The sequence below is a fragment of the Antechinus flavipes genome, chromosome 4 (assembly GCF_016432865.1).
Source record: "Antechinus flavipes isolate AdamAnt ecotype Samford, QLD, Australia chromosome 4, AdamAnt_v2, whole genome shotgun sequence".
Lineage (NCBI taxonomy): Eukaryota > Metazoa > Chordata > Mammalia > Dasyuromorphia > Dasyuridae > Antechinus > Antechinus flavipes.
In genome coordinates, this window is record NC_067401.1 from 177,758,840 (window position 1) to 177,785,347 (window position 26,508).

The window sequence follows — 26,508 nt, forward strand, 5'->3', positions numbered from 1 at the left end:
AGTGCCATAACATCCAGAAAGAGAGTGCCATTACATCCAGGAAAAGAACTATAGAGAGTGAATGTGGATCAAAGAATAGTATTTTCACCTTTTTTTTTTTGTTGTTGTTGCTTGTTATTTTTTCTTTCTAGTGTTTTTTTTCCTTTTTAATCTAATTTTTAATTGCATAGCATGATGGATATGGAAACATGTCTAAAACTGTATATATTTAACTTGTATCAGATTGTTTGCTGTCTTGGGAAGGGGACGGAGAAAAGAGAGAAAGAAAAAGTTGGAACACAAAATTTTGCAAAGGTAAGTGTTGAAAACTATCTTTGTATTTATTTGGAAAAATAAAATACTATTAAGTTTTATAACCCTAAAAAATAAAATAAATGTTTACTGAATTTAATTCAATTTAATCTTTATTTTAGACATGAAGAACTGAGGCTCAAAGATAGTTAACTGACTTACTTATGGTCACACAATTAGTATGTATCAAAAGTAGAACTTAAACACAAGTCCGTGATCCTAAGTCAGGCATTCTTCCTACTAAGCTGCTTTGAAATATGTATATACACATACACATACAAACACACCATCTGAACAGATTTATATCATGTATTTCAGATGTGAAAAATAGATTTCCTGAGTTAAATAATCTTGAACACACAATAATTTCTTTGTGTAATAAAACTTCTTGGTGAAAACATAGGTCTAATTTCACATAGTGTGCCCTTCATTATCAAAGTTGCACAAGATGAAGGAATAAATAGCTCTCTCCCTAACAAAAAAAAAAAAAAATCCTATTCAATATTTTATTTCTCACATAAGAAGTTAAGAGGGAAAAGATTCAGACAGGACTAAATGTAACTGAGAAATTAACTATATTTTGGCAAATTAATAACCTAGGGTATATAAACTGTGTGGCTTAAATATATATGGAAATCTTGTAGTTTTCTCCTGTTGAACTTTAAGACTAATCACATATAACATGGAATTTCAGCCTCAGTTTGTAAGTATGTAATTCTTGAAATTAATAAAAGCTATAATCATAGTTCCTGGGATTGGCCCATAAATAATTATTTTTATGCGTTACTTCTTCAAATATGGAGGGACTAAGACAAAATCTATGGCTATTATAACTCCTCTGTAAATTTATCACCTCTCCCTTCATGAATAAAATTTCATTCCTTACCTCTTTCCTGCAGAATCTGGGGATCTGAAGAGTCACACTTGAGTCCCATAGGCTGTGGCTGAATATTTGTTGGCTCCTGTGCCATTCCCAGATTTGTTCTCTCTTCCCAGGGCATTCCACTGGCATGAGCTGGCACCTGAAGATATTAGGTTCAGATAGTCACTTGAGAATTAAATGTATAATTTCAGTAGACATTATAGGAATTCTCCCCAGAACACTATACATATAACACACTCCTAGAAAAACCTATAATGCCTCATCATAATACAGAGAAGACTCTGGGGTCCTGAATATATAAGCATAAAGACCATGAAGCTGAGGAAGTGACCATCAAAGGGAGAATGGAATAAAAAAATATGGCACATGAACTTAATTGTATATAATTGTTCTATAACAATTAAAGGGCAGTTTAAAAGAAATCTAGCAAAACTAATGTGAACTGATGCAGAGTAAAGTGAGAAGAACAGGAAAACAACTTATGCAATAATAACACTATAAAAACAATTTTGTTTTCACAACTTTTTATCACTGATCAAAACTGATCAATGTAGTAATCAATCAGGATTCCAGGGGGCTGATGATGAGAGACTATACACCTAAAAAAAGAATCATTTTTTTAGACATGGACAAAATGGGAATTTGTTTTCATGACTACAAATATCTGTCACAAGAGGCTTGTTTGGGGTTTTTTTCTGTTGGTTTTGAGGAGAGAATAGGAAAAGAAGAAAGTAAATGCTTGTTAAATGAAAAAATTAATTTAAAAAAGGAATATATTTTAAAATAAAAGCAAAGTTTCATATACAATCCCTTTTTTCTTTTCTATTATGTATGGAAATGCTCCTTGTATTTGGTGTTTAAGTTTGCAATCAAACAAAACATGAAGTTGATTATATGTTAACAGACTGCTTACTAATTTTGAAGTCACTGGCAAACTGGTAAAGCTTCACAAAGTCAAAGCATTTACCAAAATTAATAATATTAAAGAAAAATATAATGAAATATAATGAAAAATACAATTAAAACAGTTTCAAAGAGGCAAAATAAGTCTACTTCACCTCAATCTAAGAGCAGAAGTAAAGTCTTACTGAAAACCATGCAACTGATATATACTCCTCTTAATCCTATAATGTAGAAAAGAATGCAGTTAGCCACTTCTGAATGAAGTAATTTACTTCCTCACATCTTAAGCCATTAGTTCTTTCCAAAAAGTTAACATTTAGGCCACAAGACTTTTAAAGGCTTTTCCAATGGAAAAAAATAGGGTAATATCAAAGAAACAAAGTGGAAGAACATTGATGGTTGTTTCTTCAAATGTTATATACTTTAAAATCTCGTCAATACGGCAAGTGGAATAGATCACACATCATCTGAAATTTAGTCCAAAAAGTTCCTTTTGACATTATCATCAAAAAAGGTACTGTAGACTTCTAGATCATCTGTTGGGCCACAAGAACCAATCAGCTTTCTAGGCCAGTAGGAATTTTTATTTTATAACTTACTCCTTTACAGATCTCAACATTTTCAATTGTTTAAAACATGCTTTCAGATTAATCTGGCACTAATATATATATATATATATATATTTTTTTTTTTTTTTGCAATAATCTTGTACAAAAGGATTACTTTCTACAGGGCAATCTTTACTAGAAGATACTGTTTCTTACAACATCATTTGGGCTTCCAGGAATAAGTATAAATTTTGAAGGTCCAGAGCAGCCCAGAGTATCTAGTAACCTGGCTGAATTATCACCATGGAGGCAGAAAAAATAAATACAAAGGAATAGAGTTAAATACTGCAGAATGTTGTCTTATGCAAAGACTAAAGATAACAGAATTTTATCACAAGAAGAAATAAACTGAGCACCAGAAAAAAAATTTTTAAGGTCTAACAATTTTGGTGATTGTTCTAAATTGCTTACAGAGTGGTTGTACAAAAACTCTTATCAAATATGTGTGCTTGCTCCCTCCAAAAATTGTAATCTTTTTCCCCCATCTTTGCCAATCTTATGAATGAGGTGGAAGCTCAGAGTTATTTAATTTACATTTTATTATTATCGATCTGAGGCATATTTTGATATTGCTGATAACTCGGTCTGTATTCCTCTGAAATTTGTCCATGTTCTCTTGGAAAATAGCTACAATTCGTGTATGTGTGTGTGTATATTTGCAATGATTCCTTAAATATCAAAGCTTTATAGGAAAAAATTTATATATAGTTTTCCCCAGTTAACTGTTTACTTTGTAATTCTAGCTGCATTTATTTGGTTTCTATAAAAACTCTTCAGTTGTATTCAATGAAAACATGTTTTACCTCATAAGATCTCTATTACCTTGTTTGGTTAAGAACTCATCCTCTAATCATACTGATGAAGGACATCTCTTGCATTACTTCTAATTTGTTTATGACAATTTTAAAATCTAAAATTTTACATCCATTTTGGGGGTTTTTTTGCCTGATGGTTTAAAATTGTGATCTAAATATGTTTTGTCAGATTGCTTTCCAATTTTCCTTTAAGTTTTTGTTTAATAGTCCTTAAACCAGGGGTTGGGAGTGCTTGAGTTTCTTATATTACTAGGTTCAATTACTTCTGGGTCTTGTGTACCTAATATGTTCCACTGATCAACTTTTCTATTTTTTACCAAGGATGATTACTGTTTTGTATTATAATTTAAAAATCTGTTTCTGCTAGGCCTCATTCATTCCAACTTTTTCTCTGTCAATGTTTTCTTTGGGATTAACACATTGTTTAGTAAATAAGAAGCATTTAAATGAATGTTGACTAACTAGGATTCTTGATCATAGGGCCCCTCCATATGAATTTTGTTATTTTGTATTTAATTCTATAAAATGATTCTTTGGTGATCTAATTGGTACAGCAGTGAATCTATAAATTAATTTAGATAGTATAGTCATTTAAAAATTGTATTAGCATGATCCAATTCAATATCTATCCATTTGTTTAGGTCTTTGATAGGTGTCTCGTAGCACCACTTCCTCTCTCCACCATGTAGAATAATAGCTAGTTCTTTGCCTAAAAAGAAGATATCCCTAAGATTCAATTGGCTCAAATTCACAGGTACCAAAGATCCAGATTCCTGGTGACCTAAGCCTGGGCTGATATGACTTCCTGTTAACCTTAGGGCCCACCCACATGGAGCTGAAGCTCTTTGGATTGTCACAAAGTCTCACAAGTTACCATACCCTGAACCTGCTGACCAGACATATTTCATATGCAAAGAAGGCTGCATCTCTCTGACCAAAGAGTTGCATCTTGTTAAGAATCCTTTGTATGCTCTCTCTCCTCATCTCTGTCTCCTGGCCTTCTTCAAGTTCTAGTTAAAATGTCACCTTCACTGAGACCCTGCCTTTCTTACTTTCCCTTGATGTTAGTATCCTCCATTTAATGATTATCTTCAATTTATCCTGTATCTTTCTCATACACAGCTGTTTTCACATTGTCCTCTCATTAGAATATGAGCTCCCTGAAAACAGGAAATGGCTTTTTTTTTGCCTTTATTTGTATTCCCAGCACTGAACACTGTGCCAGGCACATAGTAAGCAGGTGCTTAATAAATTCTTGCTGAATGGAAAAAGTAAAAATCAATTTTTTAACTGCTTAATGACTTAGAAAAATCTCGTTTTGGTTAAAGATCTGTTAAGTCCAGTGCCCAATGTATTATATAATCAGTAATTGGAATACTTTGGCATCAAATAATACAAGTATGAAAAAGTGATCAAATAGCCAGCTATACCACTGAGGCAGCCCTTAGTAAATTATCTTATGGTGGTACAGAGAATGTAATAGAAAAAAAAAAATACCACTCACGTGGAGTAATTAGTTCTCATGATGCTCAGAAGGCTGACAGCAAAGGTGAAAAAAGCAACAAGGACTTCTGAACAACAATGCAGCCTGAAAAGAAACTGCCACCCCTGAAACCCCATATGCCTACTTCAACAAAACCCTAAAAATGACCAAATGTCAAGTAATTGTCAAACAATGAATAACTTAAGTAACTAACTTATTCTACCCCAGAAAATGCACAAAATATTAGCCAGAAAATCACAGACAACTGGAAATAAGATCCAGAAGAAAAGTCAGCACAGATGAAAATCAGAAGCCATTCAGTGTGACTAGGGAGAGCCAGAGAAATTTCAAGAAGTCTTGTTTCTCTTTTATTACTTTTGTAACATGTAATATAAGAATAGCTTTTAGGCATCTTACATTTTCTTCCACCTTTTTCCATCTTCTGACTTTGTCCCATGCTAACAATCTGTATGAGATGGCTGGTATTAGGCCAGTTCATGCCTAATATTTCAGTATCCTAGCAGTCCATTCCTGGTCCTGGATTTAACCATTTATGTTTTCTGCCTTGCTGTGGTCCTAACAGGTCCCAAAGGGGTATTTGGGATTATACGTGTCTCAAGCCTCCTATACATGCTCACTGCAAAAGTGCCATTATCCCTGCCTGCTACAGTATATTCCCATGTAATGACCTATATATGAATACTAGTTCTGTCACCTATTTCTGTTCTGACCAGCTATGAACTAGTTCAGGTAACTAATTACCTTGTAATTTATCCTCTTCAAAGTAATGATTACCTTCAGGCCTGTTTACAAAAACCTCAGGCCATACCTTTAAAACACAATCATATTAAAAGTGAAAAGCTTACAAGATTCCACTGTGCTTATTGGTTACTGAATATTTTAAAAGCATTTAATCTGGTAAAATAAACTGCTTTTTTTTAAGGTTCCTCTTCCAAAAATGGAACTCCTATGCATATATCAAAGTCAAAAAGGTTCTTTGAAAGATGCAGTGACAGGAATAATATTGAATCTCTGATTATTAATATCAAGTGAAAGAAAACTGGAAGATATATGCTTGCCAAATGTGTTTGCTAGTGCCATGGAAGATGTTCAAATGGAAACAGGATTCCCTATAGATGATGAAGTATTCCTGATGATTCTGTTTGTAGATAGATGCTTTACTGATTACACCAAGCCCAGAACACTTTAGGGCCTCCTAGATAAGATCCAAAAATATTCAAGAGTTTGAACTACACAAACAGGAAAAAACAAATCTACCAAAAAAATTCTTATTTTCCAGAGTTGCATAGAAAAATCTATAAATCTGGTTCATCAGCATATATAGCGTATCCCAAAAGTTTTAATGCAATTTTAGGTTTAACTAAATCTAAATGAGTTTAAAACTACACTGGGATTTTTATATATCCTGAACAGACACGCCAATTGGTCAATGAATTTGATCCAGAATTGAACAAGAAGAAAACAGACTAGAATGCATTTGGGAAATTGCAATACTTTTAATTATATCAACCTCTGCCTTGGGACAAAACAAAAGGCCCAGCATTTTAGCCCCAACATTTTTCATTAATGCTACATGGCTACAAATCATGAAATATCAGTCAAGCAAGAACTAAAGCTGCAGATAATCCAGAGCACAATGCAGAATATGCATTAGATAAGAATGAGTTGTATTAACATACCAAAAAGTATATTAACACACCACAAAGAGCATAAAATTAATTGAAAAAATGTACCAATGGAAGAAGTGGATCAATCCTACAAGAATGGCAAGCAAATGGCTAGCCAATATGCTCCACTGGTACTCATGCAATGAAAAGAGATCTCAAAGAAGGCTCTCAAGAATGTTAGGTGAATTTTCTGTGAAAGATTTGTAGGAGAACTGGGACAATAAAGAATTGCAAATCATAAAAAGGTATGGATAGGTTATAGTCTACACCTAACAAAGTATCCCAGGACATTGAGGAAGTTAAATAAGACAAAGATTAAACATTTCAGCATAGCCCAGTGTATATTAAATACCACTGCTTTGAAAGTGGCCCCTTATATTTGTTTAGATATACAATTTTTTTTTCTGTTTTGGGAAAGAAAGTAGAAAAGAGATTTACATAGAACAAGTAAAGTCAGCAGTTTTATGAAAAGAGTACTTGATTGGTGATCAAGAGATAAGGTTTACTCTTAGATTTAGCATTAATCAGAAACAGGAGCCTAAGAAAATCAATTAGCCTCTTGGCTAATTTGTTTGTTAATGTGTCATTTATTTGTTAATGTGTCGATGGAGAAACAGCTTCAAAGGAGTGCTATAAAGTTAAAAATAGTATGACATCTATAACAGTACTCTGATAAAATTAATTGTTTTACACACACACACACACACACACACACACACACACACACACACACACACACACATACAGCAGCTGGTATTACAGAAGTCAAGAAGACCTGAATTCAAAACTGACCTCAGACACTTCTAGGTATGACCTTGAACAAGTCACTTGACCATTTGCCTCGATTTCCTCAATTATTAAATGTGAATTACACAAGTTGTTGTCAGGATCAGAGGAGGTAATAGTCCTTAAAAAGCAGTAAGTACAGTTTCTGGCACATGCAGGCACTATATAAAATGCTTACTGTCTTTCCCTTCCATGTGTCCCTCTGTGTGTTTACTATATTGTTATTACTATCTGCAACCTAGAATATATGACACTAACATTTAGCAAATCTCAACTTGCTCAATTAAGATCAAAGTTCCATGGTCCTTGACTTATAAAAAAATACAATTGCTTCCACTTACCTCTTGTCCTAGTATATTAATATGTCTCTCCAAATCCTCCAAAACAGTTACCACCTCCTCTCCACTCTCTAGATGATGTTCCTGCACCAAGGTCTGAAGTTCCCCAGGCAGGATGGACAGGAACTGCTCTAGCACCAGCAGTTCCAGGATCTGCTCCTTTGTGTGCAAATCTGGTCTTAACCACTGATGGCAAAGGGCTCGAAGCTGGATCAAAGCTTCACGGGGCCCTAGTGTCTCCCTGTAGCAGAACTGTCTGAAGCGCTGGCGGAAGACCTCCTGGCCCTGAGGGTTAGGCTCATGGAAGCTGGATTCCTGGTCCCAGTTGTGGTCTTCCTCCTCTACTTTTACTATTACAAGACCTTCCTCTGGAGCCTGGACCAGAGGAGATAGGCCTACTGTCTCCCTTGATTCTACAGCCATCTGGAGCTGGAAGAGCTTGGGAGAAAGTAAAGTAAGCTCTTTAATTGGGTTCTTTTCACAGGAAAGATCTTCTTGAAATTCTCTTCTCTCAAGGTGTTGTTTCTGAGATATAAGAAAATGACATGTTGCTATTTAAGGTTATTTAGAAAACAATTTATAAAAAAATATTAATTTAACAAAACTTGTTACCCAATCTAGCCCTTTTGGTCAGTCACTTCAAGGATGTCCTTGTTATCACTGAAAATTATTCCCCTTCTTGAATTCTCATTATGCCAATCTTTACCCTTTGGCAATACACTGGTAAAAAACTAATACTGTACTAGTTTGATCCACTATATATTCTTTAATCTAAAATGGGGCATCACTACTTCTCTGAAAAACTTTTAATTTGTGTGAATGGGAACCCTTTCATATTCCCCACAGAAGTGGGTCCAAACTTTTTTTTCCACACTGAATAAAGGCCCATCAACTTCAACTACTTTCTTTCTCTTCAGTCTCAAAGAAAAGAAGTCTTCTTTTTTCCATCTCATTCTTATTCTGAATAGCCATTCCCAAACCCTGAGATTTATGGAAGAAGGCCTAAGGCTGGAGAAAACAGAATTCCATGGGCAGAAAGGAGGAAGAAAAATGAAAGACTGAAGAAAGAGGAGAGGGGCCAGTATGGCAACAGTATCTTAGAGGTAATGTGTTTTTAGAAAAATAAGAATGAAGAAGCCTAAATTTGTTTTATTTTACCAGTGTCTCCAGTCTAGAATCAAGCATAAAACGGGAGGATACTAGGTCATTGTATCTACAGAGCCTTATATGGCCTACTTCTGGAAAGCTACATTTATTTTTTAACAGCATTTTATTTTTACATTACATGTTCAAATAAATTTTAACATTCATTTAAAATTTTTGAATTTTTAATTTTCTCCCTCACTTTCCCTCTCCTTAAAATGGTAAACAACTTGACATTAACCTGAGTTTGCAAAATATATTTCCATATTAGTCATTTTGGGAAAGAGAAAACAGACCAAAAGAAAAAAAAAAGAATAAAGAAAAATTGATAAACTTCAATCAATTGAGACTCCATCAGTCCTTTCTCCAGATATAAATAAAAAGCATTTTTCCTCATGAAATATTTCACTTTTCATCACTTCATGGAAGTCTTGCTAGGATCATCTTTTTTTTATAGTAATGTTCCATCACATTCATATATCACACAACTTGTTCAGTTATTCCCCAATTGATGGACATCCCCTCATTTTTCAATTCTTTGCGACTACAAAAAGAGATGCTATAAATATATTTGTGTATGTAGGTCTTTATCCATTTTTTAAAAATCTTCTTGGAATACAGACCTAATAACGGGATCAAAGGACATATACACAGTTTGACTGCTCTTTGGGCATCATGCCAAATTGCTCTCCAGAATAACTGGATCAGTTCACAATTCCATCAACAATGCATTAGTACTCCAATTTTCCCACATCCTCTCCAACATCATTTTCCTTTTCTGTCACATTAGCCAATCTGACAGGGATGAAATGATATCACAGAATTGTTTTAATCAGTATTTCTCCAATCAATGGTGATTTAGAGCATTTATTCATATGACTATAGATAGCTTTGATTTCCTCTGAAAACTGCCTTTGACCATCTGTCGATTGTGAGAATGATTTGTATTTTTATAAATTTGACTCAATTCTCTATATATTTGAAAAATGAGGCTTTTATCAGAGATATTTGCTGGAAAAAAATTGTTGGGCACCTACATTTAGCACTTATTAGAACTGAGAGCCAAATGATAGAACAAAGTTTTAGGAAAGAAGGTGACATAGGTAATGTGATTAAAAGCATCAATTGATGATATATTGATTTTAGTATTTGTGTAGTGGTGATTTTTTAATTAAATTGAGTATATAAAGTTTATTGATCAATTTGCAATTTAATATACACTTCAAAAACCTAGATTTCTATGATTAATCTTGCTAATTTGTACTTCAATCAGCAATTTCAGCTGGCTTCTTAAACTAGAATATTTTAAGTTAGATATTTTTAGTATCTTTAGTATTTTTAATATTAGTTATAATTTATAGTTATATTAGTTATAATTAGTACAAATTAGATATTTTTATTATCTTTTAGTATTTTAGTGCAGCTATATCCAGAGTAGGTACTTTGCCTGACTAGTTTGCACTCTAATTGGACCTCTAATAAATTCGAGAGTATAAATCAAAACTTCAAACATACCTGTCCTTCACCAATAGAATGTGAAAGAAGAGACTGGATTTTATCTTTGTAACCCCTCAGTTTCCAGCACAATGTCTTAATGCTTAATTAAGCTGAATCCTCTCAAACCTTATGCAATCTATCTATTACCCACTTTCTCACTCATGTTTTTAATCTTCCTCTCAGGCTCTTTGCTCTGTCTATAAACATAATAAATCATTTTATAGCATTTCATAAACCAAAAGCATTTATTTTTGTTTTTACTTAGTATCATTCCAAACAAGTTCAAATCTTTCTTTCCTAAAAGAAACCTTCTCTTGATCTTCACACTTTTCAAAATGTGATCATCTCTCTTACCCTTCTTTTATCACCAAATTTGTAAAAAGAACAATCTATTATACAAACTACCTCACTACTCACATATTCCTTAAACCAGTTCAATCTGATTTCTACTCCTCACATATTATAGTAAATGTTCTTTTTAAGTTAGGAGTAACCTTATATTCTCTAAAATCATCTTCCCTTAACAATATTTATGACTGCAATATTTAATACACTCATCCCATGGCTTCTTATATTTTCTTTGTTCTCCTAACTTAAACTCAGCAAATGCCCTTTCAAATATCAAGCATTCCAAAGTAGATTTACTCAAACATAACCTGCACTGTCTTGCCTTTGCCCCTTGGATGCCATTTCCTCTTCCAAAAGAATCCTTTCTCCTAACTTCCATTATTCAGAATCCTACTAATCCTTCATGGCCTGCTCAGATTTTACCTTTTCCATGATGGAATTGATCAACTTAGATGATTTTCACCTTTCTTGAATTTCTATAGCATACATTTCAACTTTTACAGATAAAAATCTTCATTTTGTGGTAGTAATCATGTACTTTCTAAATTAGTTATTTATATATAACTCCTTTACCAGATTGAACTCCTTTAGAAAATAAACTAACAACTTATATTTACAAAGAAACATAAATATATTTTGTTTTGCATAATTAATTTTTCATTTTAAATGAGCTGTAGTAGAATGAATAAATAAAAGCTGGGTAAAGTGATCAAGAGTTAAGAAATTCTATTTATGTGGATTATAGGTCTACTTCTTTTCAGCATTTGGCACTTGAGAGAATCAGATTAATAAGCCGAAGAATACACTTATTAATCTGCAAAGAAGACGATGACATTGAGCACTGACTTTATTGGTAGTAGTGCAAGGTAAGGACAATAAGCAGCATGTGGGAAGAACAAAACTTACTAAAAGGCATTGAAAATCACAAGCACTTTGAAAGGAAAGATTGGAATTATGTGGGCTTAAATTGGGGAAAGAGGAAAATTTTTGCAGAAAGAGTGGATTTAAAGAAGGGGCAAGAAGGCAAGAAATTTAATAATTACAATGGCATAAATTGTTTTATTATTTTTTAATTTAAAAAATTTTTAGTATTAATTTCCTTAATACACATTTCTGTAAGCAAAATACCATGTTTATATAATTGGACTTAAAACAAGTTAAAATTCAAAGATCAAAACAACTAGTAATTTCTCATCATAATAGTTTCTCCATAATACCAATTACAAAATATATTAAAATTAAGTATTTTAAATAAAGAACTCTGATGATGCTATTTTAAAGAATGCTTAACAAACCATTTAAAACTATTTAAGTTTTAATTTAGTCAGAGCATTAGTACATCTAATTGATTTTTAAATCCTGCATTAGCATAGGCCCTTGTTATCAGTCATCTGGTTTTACTACCTGCCCAACAGATTAATCTTCTTAAAAATGCCATTTTTAAAAATCATTTCACAGCCCAATTTCAAAAACTTACAATAGTGCCCTATTCCATATTGGATCAAGCTCAAAAATTGCAAATCCAGGCTACATTTAACCTTAAATTAGCTCTATCTTACCCATCCAACTTCAACTGGCCTCCCACTACAGTAAAGAAATTCTTTCATTTCTCCCCCATAACACATTCCATGTCTCACTCCTCAAAGGAGTTATTTCAAATCTGTCCTCAATTTTCTTTCACAGAAGCACCTAGTGGTACAGTGAACAGATAAGCCAGGTCTGTGGTGAGGAAGACCAGAATTCAAATGTGATCTTAGGTACTTATTAGCTGACTCTAAGCAAGTTACTTCATTTTTGTTTTCCTCAGTTTCCTTAGCTACCAAATGGACACAATAATAGTTCTTGTGAGAACCTCATGAAAAATTTGTAAAACACTTAACACAATGCCCCACACAAAGGAGTCATGTAAATGCTTATTCTCTTCTCACTCACCTTTCCTTTTCATTGCCCTGGCCACCTTCTTATGTGTCCTTAATCCCATCTTCTCCAGTCTCCAACAAATTGCAACCTCAATCATCCTCTGTTCCTTTCTCCCAGCCTTCAAACATACTACAAAAAATTTTCACTAGACCATAACAGTTTCTTGATTTATCTTAAATCTCTTTTCTGTATCTCAAACTCTTAGAAAAAGTCACATATACTTAATTATAAGAGCAACATTGACCTTGGAATCAGGAGGATCTGAGCTCAAATCCAGCTTCACTTACTCGATGTGTAATCCTGGGCAAATCACTTAATCCTAACTGCCTCCCAAAAGACAAAAACAAAGCAAAACAAAAATTCATATATGGCGGTAGATATAAACACATGCAGGTATATGTTATGTGTACGCAAACATCTGCATACACACCAAAAACCAATTATAAACTTAATTATGTTACTAAATAACTATGAAAATCACATACATCCCAGTTTTTTTAAAAGCATTACCTTTTCTGCAGATACAGAAACAAACTACTTTGAGCTAATTATATAAATTGAGGAAAATAGGTGGAAATGGAAAAAAACAAAATCATCTTTCTTTTTCAGACTATGAATAAAGAGAAAGTAAAAATCAAGCTGCAATATTTAAAATTTCTCATATTGACTAAACTAAATTAATGCTTGGTTATCAGTAATCAAACTGAGAAATTTTACTTTTATTAAACGTGGACAATTATAAAGTATATATCCTTTATATTAGCAACAAAGTCCAGCAGAGAGAAATAGGAAAATTTCACTTAAAATAATTATAGACAATATAAACTACTTAGCATCTACCTGCCAAAACAAACCAAGAACTTTATGATTTTATAAAGCACTTTTCCCACAAATAAAATCAGATCTAAACAATTAGAAAAAACTCATGGGTAGACAAGTTCAATATAATAAAAATGATAATTCTCCCTAAATCAATCTATTTATTCAGTACCACACTAATCAAAAAAAAAAAAAAACAAAACAAAACAGAGAGAACTAGAAAAATAATAAAATTCAATCTGGAGGAACAAAAGCTCAAGGCTGTCAAGTGAATCAATGAAAAAAAAATGTGAGTAGGTGGTCCAGCCATGCCAGATCTCAAATTGTATTATAAAGGAGTTAATTATCAAAAACAATCTGGTATTGACTATGAAATAGAGTGGTACATTAGTGGAACAAATTGGGTATAAATTACATTACAATAAATGATTACGTAATTCAGTATAAGATAAATCCAAAGATCCATGCTTTTGGAATAAAAACTGGAAAACAGTATGACAGAAACTATGTAAAGAACAATATCTCACACTATATACCAAGATAAAGTCAAAATGTGCACATGATTTATACACAGTGATACCACAAGCAAATTAAGAGAGAATGGAATAATTTATCTGTCAGATCTATGGATAAAGGAAGAATTTAGGACCAAAGATTTTAAGTACATTACAAAATGTGAAAGAAATTTTGATTAATAAGATTAATCAAAACAAACAAAATCGATGCAATCAAAATTATGATGAAGGTAGAGAACTGGGGGCAATTTATGTAACCAGTATCTCTGATAAAGACTTCATTTCTCAAATACATAGAGAACAGTCAAATTTACAGAAACAAAAGCTATTCTCCAATTGACAAATGGTCAAAGAACATGTACAGGCAATTTTCAATAGAAGAAATCAAAGCTATCAATAGGCATATTAAAAAATGCTCTACATCTATATTGATTATAGAAATGCAAATTAAAACAATTCTGAGGTACTGCTCCATTCTTGTCAGAATGACTAATATGACAGAAAAGGAAAATGTTGGATGTTGAAAGGTATGTGGGAAAACTGTTGGTGGAGATATGAACTGATCAAATCATTCTGGAGAGCGATTTGGAACACTGCATAAAGTGCCATGGATTATGCTTTGATCCTTAACTAGATCTATATCCCAAAGACATCCAAAAAGAAAGGGGGGAGGAAAGGACCTAGTTCTACAAAAATATTTAAGAAGCTTTCTGGGTTATCTAAGGATTAGAAATCAAAGAGATACCCATCAATTGGGGAATGACTACAGTTCTAGAATATGATTGTAATGGAATATTATTGTGCTATAAGAAATGGCAAACAGGATTTCAGGAACATCAGTAACTTACATGAACTGAAGCATAGTTGAACAGAACCATAACATTATACACAGTAACAGCAAAAACTCTGATTGATTTAGCTATTCTCAGCAATAAAAGTCCATAGGATTAATGGGGAAGCATATTATCCATCTTCAGAGACAGAATATTGACTGAATAAAAAATGAAGCATGCTATTTTTCACTTTCATTTTTTCTTTTGATTCTTCTTGTACAAAATAACTAATATGGAAATCTTTTACATAATTGCACATACATAAGCTATATGTGACTGTTCATGTGTGAGGGGACCAAAGGAAGGGATAGAATTTGGAACTCAAAACTTTAAATAAAAATATTAAAAATTGAGAAATATCTATCTCCTTGATTTCTTAAAATAATTACACGATATTGAAGAATAGTGTAATGTTATTCGGTGAAGTAAACAATTTAAATAGCAGATTCTTTCTGGACATAACTGAAAACAATGCCCAAACATCCATGATTACCAGTTAAATTAGTGGTGGTTCCCTCATAATGATGTCACATTTCTTGTTAGCTTTGATCCACTAGATGGCAGGAGGGGGACAGGGAACTTTTATAAGGACTTAGAGAGTCTATTTGATAGCTGCTCTGTATTTTTGGTCCTTCTTTCTTCACTTTGCATTATTTTACATCTTAACATATTTCTTATGCTCCATTTAATCTAATACATTCCTTATATTTGATTTAATCACCTAATTAATATTCTATTTCTTTTCTATGAAAATTTCTAATGAGAAAATTTAACTATATCATTGCAATTAAGTACTTTCTTAGCAATTTACTTATAGGGAGCCATTTAAAATATTGAGAAGTTAAGTGAATTGTCCAGCATCACACACTCAGTACAAGTCAACAGCTAAGATTTTAAGCCAGATCTCTCCTCTCTCTGTTCATATGGCATAGTTTATCTCACCATTTCCTAACTGCTGCACAATTGGGTCGTGTGTATATGTGTTCAATGCATGTATATAGGTATATATGTTTAAGGACATACACACATAATAATGCTATAAGAGGCATTGGGATATAGGGAAAAAGGTGCTGAACTTGGAATCAAGAAAGTTGACATCAAATGCCACACTCTAACACCAGCCTCAGTTTCCCCTTCTCTAAAATGGGGATAATAATACCTATAGTAACAACTTTATAGGGTGACAGTGAGGTCAAAATGAGAAAATGTATATAAAATGCTTTGTAAAACCACATAGTAAAATTCTTATAAACTTGTTTGTCTGTGACTGTGAGGATAGTACCTTAAAATTGTTTCAATTTGCATTTCTTTATTAGAGAAGTTCAAAGTTACTTGGGATGATTATCTACATTTGCAATTCATATGCTTTGACTTTGGGAACCGGATTTTTCCTCTGTGTTTATTCTGTGTTGTAGAGTTGACTATATATATAAAATATGGTGAAATGTAGCCTCAGTTCTTAGCACAATGCCTGGCACATAGTGGGCACTTAACAAATTTTGATATATTGAAAAAAATCAAAAAATTAAAAGCACTGATAACCTATTATCCATATTTTCTTTCCATATTTAAATGTAAATGGTGTAAAGTATGTTTAACTGGTCTTGTTGACACTTAAAAGTTCCTAATATCATTCAAAAATAAAACAAAAATAGCCTGAATGATTTTTCAGGATAGCATGCCAATTCTTTATAAAGCTAAAAATTTTGTAAAACTTTTTTCTGGATTTGAGGTTTAGCCTGTGGAAACACAAAAATGCAGTTTATTATTAGCTTAACATTGATCTATTCGAGTCCTGCGAGGGCCCCGAAGAGGACAGCTGTTGAGTACACCTACTATCATTTTTTAAAACCAAGTCATTTAAACGATAGCTCTCTGCCTCAATTTACTCACCCAAAAGGGTAGTTAACAACTCATCGTGCTTAGTTTGTTATTAGGATAGAAATCATACTCATAAACGCTTTAGATGCTGATGCCCTAAATGAATGTTTTCTAAAAGTCCAAAGCGCCAAATGGAAAAAGCAGGGCCCATCTCAGCGCCAGAGATGGGCCTTGTCCGCCACCCCCCCCTAAAGGCGGATGCCTCTTCCTCAGCCCCCCACACTTTAGTCTGGACTTTCCCGGAGCCCCACTCTCCGAGGAGATGGCACTTCTGCAATCGCCAACGCTGGCGATGATGCGGAGAGGGCTCCTCTTTAACCCACCCAGGACTGGCCTCTATCTGACTTTTACAAAGCCCTTTCCCCTGCCTGGACCCCGGGCCCGACTCACCGTGAATTCCCAGCCGGAATTGCGTGAAGGCGGTAAAGGGCAGAGCGGGAGAAGGGAAGGTGACTGGCCGGGAAACCGTTCCCAAAAGAGAACCCAGAGCCAAAAAGAGGCCTTAATACACCTATGGCCGCACCCGGGAGTGGATCACAAGCAGCCGACCCCTAGAGAGCACTTCCGGAGACTTTCTCTAGGAACCTTGGGAGGTTTAGGCATCTCTATGATTTCCGTTTTAGCTGACTGGGGAGAGAGGAAGCGACTTCAGTTCCCGACTCCATTTTTTTTCCTCGTCTGTTTCAATCTCGGACTAACTTACTGTCACCCTTTCAAGTCTCCTCTCATTTCCGCTCCTCCGCCGCGTCTGTCTCTGCGTGTCCTTCTCTCGGTCTGCATATCCCTTCCTCCCTCCTACTTCCCCTCACCCCCTAAACCCCTAGTCTACAGGAAGCCAATTCCTAACCCTTCATAAGTTTAATGCCTGCACTCTTTTAATTAGTTTCCATTTATCCTGAATATAGCTTTCTTCGCTTGTACATATTTACTTCTTTAATCCCATTTGAACCTGAGCTCCTCCATGGTGCACTCTTGCCTCTTTTGATATCCTCTGCACTAGTAGCACCATGCCTGACTCATAGTAGGCACTTAATAAATAGATTGCCTGCTTGACTCATATCTGTTTTTATCTTTGTGTCTCTCTTTCCACCTACAACCTCCCCTTCCCCCTACCTCCTCCCAAATCCTGTGCCTTTGTTATTTAATAATAAAATTGCATTTACATTGTGCTTTACTGATAAAAGCCAATTAATATGTAAAAATTACTGATAGTGAATTCACATCCTATATCCACACTGACAAGTGTATAGCTTCAGATACTAACATATTTACAGACTAGTCATTAGAATTCCAGTTTAATAACACCATGTGTGGACGGTTAATTTAAAACATATTTTTCCCCTAACAAATTGCATTTAGCCTAATGATGCTCCCATCTATAATAACATGTCAAAGTTTGAGTACCATTATTTTTGTACACATGCATCTTACTTCCCTCAATATAACTTCCCTGAACTATTGTCTTCTAGTTCCACATCTAACTGGCCTAATCTTAGATATTTTCTGCTCAGGTATTTAAGAATATGTACCAAGTAGTAAAAAAGTGAATTTGTAAATATTGGGAGGATGGGAATGGGATTCTGAACATTCTAAATAGGAAGAAAAACAAAATGTTATGTGAACTCATAAAAATAATGCAAACCTAATGTTCATCCCAAGGAAACTTTTTTCCAGTGTGATCAGTGAGAATCTTTTCCAAAATGCCAAGAAGTATTTGCTGTTTAAGATTTTGAGTTTCCACAGGAAAATGAGGTAAACTTTTGGGAAAAAGAACTATTTACTCTGAGTGATTTGTAAATGATAATACAGTACTAGAAATAGTAATGTAAAAGGAGTTAAGTAGGTTTAACCTGGAAAAGGTTGTCAATATGGAAGAGGAAGACTAATTCTATGTTGTTCCAACAAGTATTCTAGGTAGAATGAATAAAAGAAAAAATAAATATAGATAATTTATAGCTAATTAGAAAGTTTTGTCATTTATAAGTAATTCATTATCCCACTTTTTAGCCTCACAACAACATAGTGAGAAAAGTCAATCAACAATCAAATAAACATTTATTTAGAGCCTATTATGTGCCAAACACTGTGCTAAGTGCCAGGTTTACAAATTAAGGCAAACCCCCCCCCCCCCCAAAAAAAAAGGTCCTGCTATTAATAGAAACTCAGTCTAATGAGGGAGACAATCTCTAAATTGTTATGTACAAACAAGACAGGTGTCTGCATTACATACATACATATATACATATATATCTACCTATATACACAAATAGCATAAATTAGAAATTAACACAGAAGGAAGACACTAAGATCAAGGAAGGCTTGGAAGAGCTTCTTGTAGAAGCTAGGCCTATGAGGTATGAATTCAGTGCTTTCCCCACCACTATCAACTTTGATAGCTCCAGAAGTTTTATGATATTAAAAGTGTTTTTACAAAACAAATTACATTGCCAGAATGAATAAAAATAATGATAAAAAATACAATGGACAATCACTAGCCAGTTGTGCCATCTTGGACAGAGCCACTCTCTGGGCTTCAAATCCTTCATAGACAGAAGGAAATTATTAATAAGATTAGTAGTTAGCAGTTATATAAAACTTTGAGTTCTGCAAAACATTTTAAAAATATTATCTCATTTTATCCTCACAACAGTTATAGAAACTAAGACAGGCAGTGCTTAAATGACTTGCCCAAGATTACATTACCAGTAAGTGTCTGAAGCTGAATCTGAACTCAGGGACAATGAAAATACAGCAAAGAATATGTGGGTTAAAAAACAAATAATAGAATCAATAATTTCATTCAAGAAAATGGCACTATTTTAAAACCATATCAAAATTGATGGTATATCGCAAAAGCAATAATAAGAGGAAAATTTATATCTCTTAAGTGTTTACAACAATTAAAAAAAGAGAAAAAAAACAGATCAATGAACTGGGTATGCTATTAAAACTAAAAAAGAAACAAATTAAAAATCCTTAATTAAAAACTAAATTGTAAAACCAATTTTGGTGAAATTAATAAAATTGAGTGTAAGAAAATCGGAGTTAATAAATAAAACTAACATCTAGTATATGAAAAAAATAAATTATATAAACTTTTGATTAATATTATTTCAAAAGAGAAAAGAAAACCAAATTATTAGTTTCAAAATGGAAAGGATAAATATATATCACTAAAGAAGATGAAATCAAAGTAATTATAAGGAGTTATTTTTGTCCAATTATATGCCAATAAATTTTAACAACTTAAATGAAATAGAAGAATATTTACAAAAATACAAACTACTTAGATTATAAGAAGAAACAGAATATCTAAATAGACCTATTTTAGAAAAAAAAGAAATCGTACAGGCCATAAATGAATTCCCTGAGAAAAAAAGCACTAGACTAATACATTGTTGGTGGTGTTGTGAATTGATCCAACCATTTTGGAGAGCAATTTGGAACTATACCCAAAGGACTATGAAATTGAGCATACCCTTTGACCCAGATGTGCCATTACTGGGTCTGTATCCCAAAGAGATCATTAAAAAGGGAAAAGGACCCACATACATGTGCAAAAATGTTTGTAGCACCATGGAATTATAAATTGAGTAGATGTCCATTAATTGGGGAATGACTGGATAAGTTATGATATATGAATATAATGAATATTGCTGTTCTATAACAAATGACAAACAGGCTAATTTCACAAAAGCCTGGAAAGATTTACCTGAACTGATGCTAAAGGAAGTGAGGAGAATCAAGAGAACACTGTTCACAGAAACAACAAGATTATATAATGATCAGCAGTGATGGACTTAGCTCTTTTCAATAATGAGGTGATTCAAGGCAATTCCAATACACTTGTAACGAAAAAAACATCACAAGCAGAGACAGAACTATGGAGACGGAATATGGATCAAAGTACAGTATTTTCACCTTTTTGTTGTTACTGCTTGTTTCCTTTTTTTTTTCTTTCTCATGGTTTTGTTCTCCTTTTTGATCCAATTTTTTTTGTGTGTGCAGAATGTCAAATATGGAACTATGTTTAACCTATACTGAATTGCTTCCTGTCTATAGAAGAGGGGGGAAGAGGGAAGGAAAAAAAATTTGGAACACAGGTTTTGCAAAGGTGAATGTTGAAAACTATCTTTACATGTATTTGGAAAAATAATATCTATTATAAAAAAGGAAAAGAAAAAAAAGGACCAGAACCAAAAAGATTTACAAATAAATTCTATCAAACATTCAAAGACCAACTAATTCCAATATTAAATAAATTATTTGGAATAATAGGCAAAGAAAGGGCCTATCAAACTCCTCTAATGAAATAAATATGATGCTAAAACTTAAACTAGGAAAAGTAAAAACAAAGAAAATTATAGACCAATTTCATCAATGAATAAAGATGTAAAAATCCTTAATAAAATACTAGCTAAAAAGTTATAACAATATATTATAAAGATTATATATTATGACCAAGTGGGTTTCATACCAAGAATGCAGATATTAGGTTGGTTGAACATAAACAAAATTATCAATATAATTGGTAACATCAACAATAAAAGTAACAAAAATCATATAAAATATCAATAAATACAGAAAAAGCAACATTCATTTCTTTTTCATTAATATTAAAGCTTTTTATTTTCAAAATATATGCATAGATAATTTTCAACACTCACCCTTAAAAAACCTTGTATTCCAAATTTTTTTCTCCCTCTCTTCCTCACTCTTTCTCCTAGATGGCAAGTAATCCAATATATGTTAAACATGTGCAGTTCTTCTATCCATATTTCCACAATTATCATGCTGCACAAGAAATATCAGATCAAAAAGAAAAAACATGCGAAAGGAAACAAAATGCAAGCAAACAACTACAAAAAAGTAAAAATACTAAGTTGTGATCCAAACTCAGTTCCCACAGTTCTCTCTCTGGGTACAGATGGTTCTCTTCATCACAAGGGCATTGGAACTGGCCTCAATCATCTCATTGTTGAAAAGAATCATGTCCTGTAATGTTCTGAGTGGCTTTTTGGAGGTCTCTGGACCAATCTTCATTTCAGCAGAGTAATCACCATAAGAATAGCCAGGGATAAAATCCAAATAATAATAAGTCTCCTTCACAGTCTTGTCTCCTTGCCTGGGGCTTTGGCTAGCTTTCTGGAGGTCCTCCAGAATGTGTCTTGGTTTCTATGGGGGAGGCAGAAGGACCACCATGACAGTCTCTGTCTTGAAGTCTGTCCCAATCCAAAAACTTGTGCTCCAGTTTCCAGTCCTCTGTCTTCCCTGAGTCTGTCTCCAAGCCCCTCCAAGTCTGTCTCTGGCTGAGTTTGTCCCAGTTTATATGCAGTATTGTTGTAAAATTAAATCAATCATTCTGAACTAGAGAACTATTTATTACCATGCTAGACTAGATAACTATTGTTTTATCAATTCCACTTAGTTAACATCTTGTTTAAATCAATCATATTGAGACTGCCCTTTACAACATCCATCAGAATTGATCATTGCATAATCTCACTGTTGCCATGTACAATGATTTCCTGGTTCTGCTCACTTCATTTAGCATCATTTCATGTAAGTCTCTCAGATCTCTCTGAAATCATCCTGCTGATCATTTCTTATAAAACAGTAATATTCCATAACATTCATATACTATTACCTATTCAGCCATTCTCCAACTAATGGACATCCACTCATTTTCTGGTTTCTTGCCACTACAAAAAGGGCTGCCACAAATACTTTTATACATGTGGGTCCCTTTTCCCCCTTTATGATCTTTTTAGATATAAGCCCAGTAGAGACACTGCTGGATCAAAGGATATGCACAGTTTGATAGCCCTTTCCGCTTAATTTTAAATTGCTTTCCAGAATGGTTGAACCAATTCACAACTCCACCAACAATGTATTAGTGTCCCAGTTTTCCCACATTCGCTCCAACATTATCTTTTCCTGTCATCTTAGTCAATCTGTGAGGTGTGTAGTGGTATCTCAGTTGTCTTAATTTACATTTCTCTGATATATTTAGAGCAATTTTTCATATAATTAGAAATAGTTTCATTTTCTTCTTCTGAAAATTACCTATTCATATCCTTTGAACATTTATCAATTGGGAAATGGCTTGAATTCTCTATATATTGTAGAAATGAGGCTTTTATCAGAATCCTTGAATATACACATTTTTTCCAGTTTATTGCTTTACTTCTAATCTTGTCTGCATTGGTTTTGTTTGTCCTAAAACTTTTCAACTTAATATATTCAAAATTATCCATTTTGCATTCAATAATGTATTCCAGTTCTTCTTTAGCCACAAATTCCTTTCTTCTCCACAAATCTGAGAGGTAAACTATTCTTTGTTCTTCTAATTTGCTTATAAGATCAGTCTTTATGTCTAAATCATGAACTCATTTTGACCTTGTTTTGGTATAGAGTGTTAGATGTGAGTCAATGCCTAGTTTCTGCCATATTAATTTCCAATTTTCCCATCAATTTTTATCAAATAGTGAGTTTTTATCCCAAAAGCTGAGATCTTTGGGTTTGTCAAACACTAGATTATTATAGTCATTGACTATTGTGTCTTGGCAACACTCATTTCTATTAAAAAACATTTTAAAATATAGGCATAAATAGGATTTTCCTTAAATTGATAAGAAGCATTTACCCAAAATCATTAGGAAGTATTATTTGTTATGGGGATAAGCTAGAAGCCTTCACAATAAGAACAATTGTGAAACAAAGATCCCCACCATCACCAACATTATTCAAAATTGTATTGGAAATCCTAGCAATAGCAATGAGAAGAAAAAGAAAAAGGAATCTGAATAGGGAACAAGGTAATAAAACTATTTTGCATATAATATGATGACATACTTGGAAAATTGGGTTATTATATTCATTTGATACTGTAAGTTTTATGTATTTTTTTATTTCTTAAACAGTATGACATAGTTTTAATAATTACTGCCTTATAATTTAGTTTAAGACCTGCTACTGTTAAGCCTCTTTCTTTTACATTTTCCCCCAACTAGTTCATTTGATATCATGAACTTGAATTGTTCATGAATAGGTTGAGCCAATATAATAAAAATGATAATTTTACAAAAATTAATCTATATATTCAATTCCATCCCAGCTAAATTACCAAAAAGTATTTTGTGAAACTAAAAAAAATTAATAACAATTCATTTGGAAGAATTAAAGGTCACAACTTAAGTTTTGAATTTAAGAATTCATTATTTGGTAAAAAAAAAAAAAAAAAAAAAAAATTGTTGGGAAAGCTGGAAAGCAGTTTGCCAGAAGTTGGCCACAGACCAATATCTTAAACCATTTACCAAGAAAAGGTCAAATGGTTACAAAACCTAGGTATAAAGGGAGATATTACAAGAAAATTTCAAAAACATGGAATGTATTATCTTAAGGATAATACTTAAGGATTAATAAGACTTATGGATAGTTGAAAGTTTTATGAACAAACAAGAGATAGAGAATATTGAGAGATGTAAAATGGATAATTTTGGTTATATTAAATAAAAAAGTTTTGTACAAATAAAACGAATGTAGCCAACATTATAAGGAAATCAGAAAATTGGGGGGGAGGGAATTTTATAGACAATTCATCAGATAAAAGTTTCATAGCTCACATATATAAAAAACTTTGTCAAATCTATAAGAATGTGAGTTGTTCAAACTGGGAAAACATCTTCACAGTTAAAGGTTCTGATAAAGGCCTCATTTCCAAAATATATAGAGAACTGACTCAAATTTATAAGAAATCAAGCCATTCTCCAATTGATAAATGGTCAAAGGATATGAACAGACAATTTTCAGATGATAAAATTGAAACTATTACCACTCATATGAAAGAGTGTTCCAAATCATTATTGATCAGAGAAATTCAAATTAAGACAACTCTGAGATACCACTACACACCTGTTAGATTGGCTAAGATGACAGGAAAAAATAATGATGAATGTTGGAGGAGATGCGGGAAAACTGGGACACTGATGCATTGTTGGTGGAATTGTGAACGAATCCAACCATTCTGGAGAGCAATCTGGAATTATGCCCAAAAAGTTATCAAATTGTACATACCCTTTGATCCAGCAGTGTTTCAATTGGGCTTATATCCCAAAGAAATACTAAAGAAGGGAAAGGGACCTGTATGTGCCAAAATGTTTGTGGCAGCCCTGTTTGTAGTGGCTAGAAACTGGAAATTGAATGGATACCCATCAATTGGAGAATGGCTGGGTAAATTGTGGTATATGAATGTTATGGAATATTATTGTTCTGTAAGAAATGACCAGCAGGATGGGTTGGAGAGACTTACATGAACTGATGCTAAGTGAAATGAGCAGAACCAGGAGATCACTTTACACTTCGACAACGATATTGTATGAGGATGTATCCTGATGGAAGTGGATTTCTTTGACAAAGACTCAGTTTCGATTGATAAATGATGGACAGAAACAGCTACACCCAAAGAAAGAACACTGGGAAATGAATGTGAACTATTTGCATTTTTGTTTTTCTTTCCGAGTTGTTTTTATCTTCTGAATCCAATTCTCCCTGTGCAAAAAGAGAACTGCTCAGTTCTGCAAACATATATTGTATCTAGGATATACTGCAACATATCTAACATATATAGGACTACTTGCCATCTAGGGGAGGGGGTGGAGGGAGGGAGAGGAAAAATCAGAACAGAAGCGAGTGCAAGGGATAATGTTGTAAAAAAATTACCCTGGCATGGATTCTGTCAATATAAAGTTATTATAAAATAAAATAAAATATTAAAAAATAAAATAAAAAAAATAAAAATGAATCCCATCTTTAAAAAGTTAAAAAAAAAAAAAAAAAAAGAATGTGAGTTGTTTGCCAATTGGTAAATGGTCAAAAGGAATGAACAGGAAGTTTTCTGATAAAGAAGTCATGACAATTATAGTCATATGAAAAATACTCTAAATCATTATTGATTAAAGAAATATAAATTAAAATAATCTTGAGATATCATTTTATATCCATCAGATTGGCTAAAATGATAGAAAGGGAAAATGAAAAATGTTGGAGAGAATGTGGAAAAACTGGACCTTAATTCATTTTTGGTGAATCTGTGAGTCAATCCAGTCACCTTGGAGAGAGATTTGAAATTATGCCAAAGGAGTTATTAAAACTGCCTACATCCTTTGACCCAGCAATACCACTCTGAGGTCTGTTTCTCAAAATGATTAGAGAAGATGGAAAAGAACCTATATGATCTACAATATTTATGGTAGCTATTTTCATGGTAAAAATAAATTAAAAATTGCAGAAATTTAGTTGGGGAATGGCTAAAATAACATAACTTTGTTGTATATTTGAAAGGAATAGCAAGTTATACATAACAGATCTACAATTCCATATCCAAACTTCTGTTTTTCTACCTCCTTTGTTATGGAAATGCTTATCTCATTTCTTAAATTCAGAATAAAATAAATATTTTTTTAAAACGAAAAAAGATTATGATATAAAAATGTGAAAATTTGAGTAAATAATAGCAATTTTATCTAGTGTTAGACTGAGAAAAAAGATCTACCCAGATCAAAATCTTTAACTATGTGACCTGTAGCAAATATAATTAACCTCTATGCCTCAGAGAATTTCTTAAAATTTAATGAATTAAATCACAGATTTTTATCTATTTTAAATGGAGAGTTGTCACAGAGAAATCTCTGTTCCTAACAAAATCAGAGATCCATAAAATATAAGAGAAAAATAGAAATTCAGTTACAATATAAGA

General features: G+C 33.0%; 1 protein-coding gene across 2 annotated transcripts in view; it reads right to left on the minus strand.

Moving 5' to 3' along the window:
• Positions 1 to 17,865, minus strand: part of LOC127560751 (zinc finger protein with KRAB and SCAN domains 8-like) — a 50,444-nt gene extending 32,579 nt beyond the window's left edge. Inside the window, exons 1-3 of one of the 2 annotated variants that reach the window (XM_051995587.1) lie at positions 17,142 to 17,865; positions 7,799 to 8,320; positions 1,178 to 1,313 (exon numbers count right to left, since the gene is read on the minus strand). In XM_051995587.1, coding sequence (XP_051851547.1) covers positions 1,178 to 1,313; positions 7,799 to 8,218 — 556 coding nt within the window. In that variant the 5' untranslated portion in view covers positions 8,219 to 8,320; positions 17,142 to 17,865. The remainder of the gene's footprint in view (positions 1 to 1,177; positions 1,314 to 7,798; positions 8,321 to 17,141) is intronic. The other variant, XM_051995588.1, reaches the window with a different exon arrangement.
• Between the last annotated feature and the right edge of the window lie 8,643 nt (positions 17,866 to 26,508).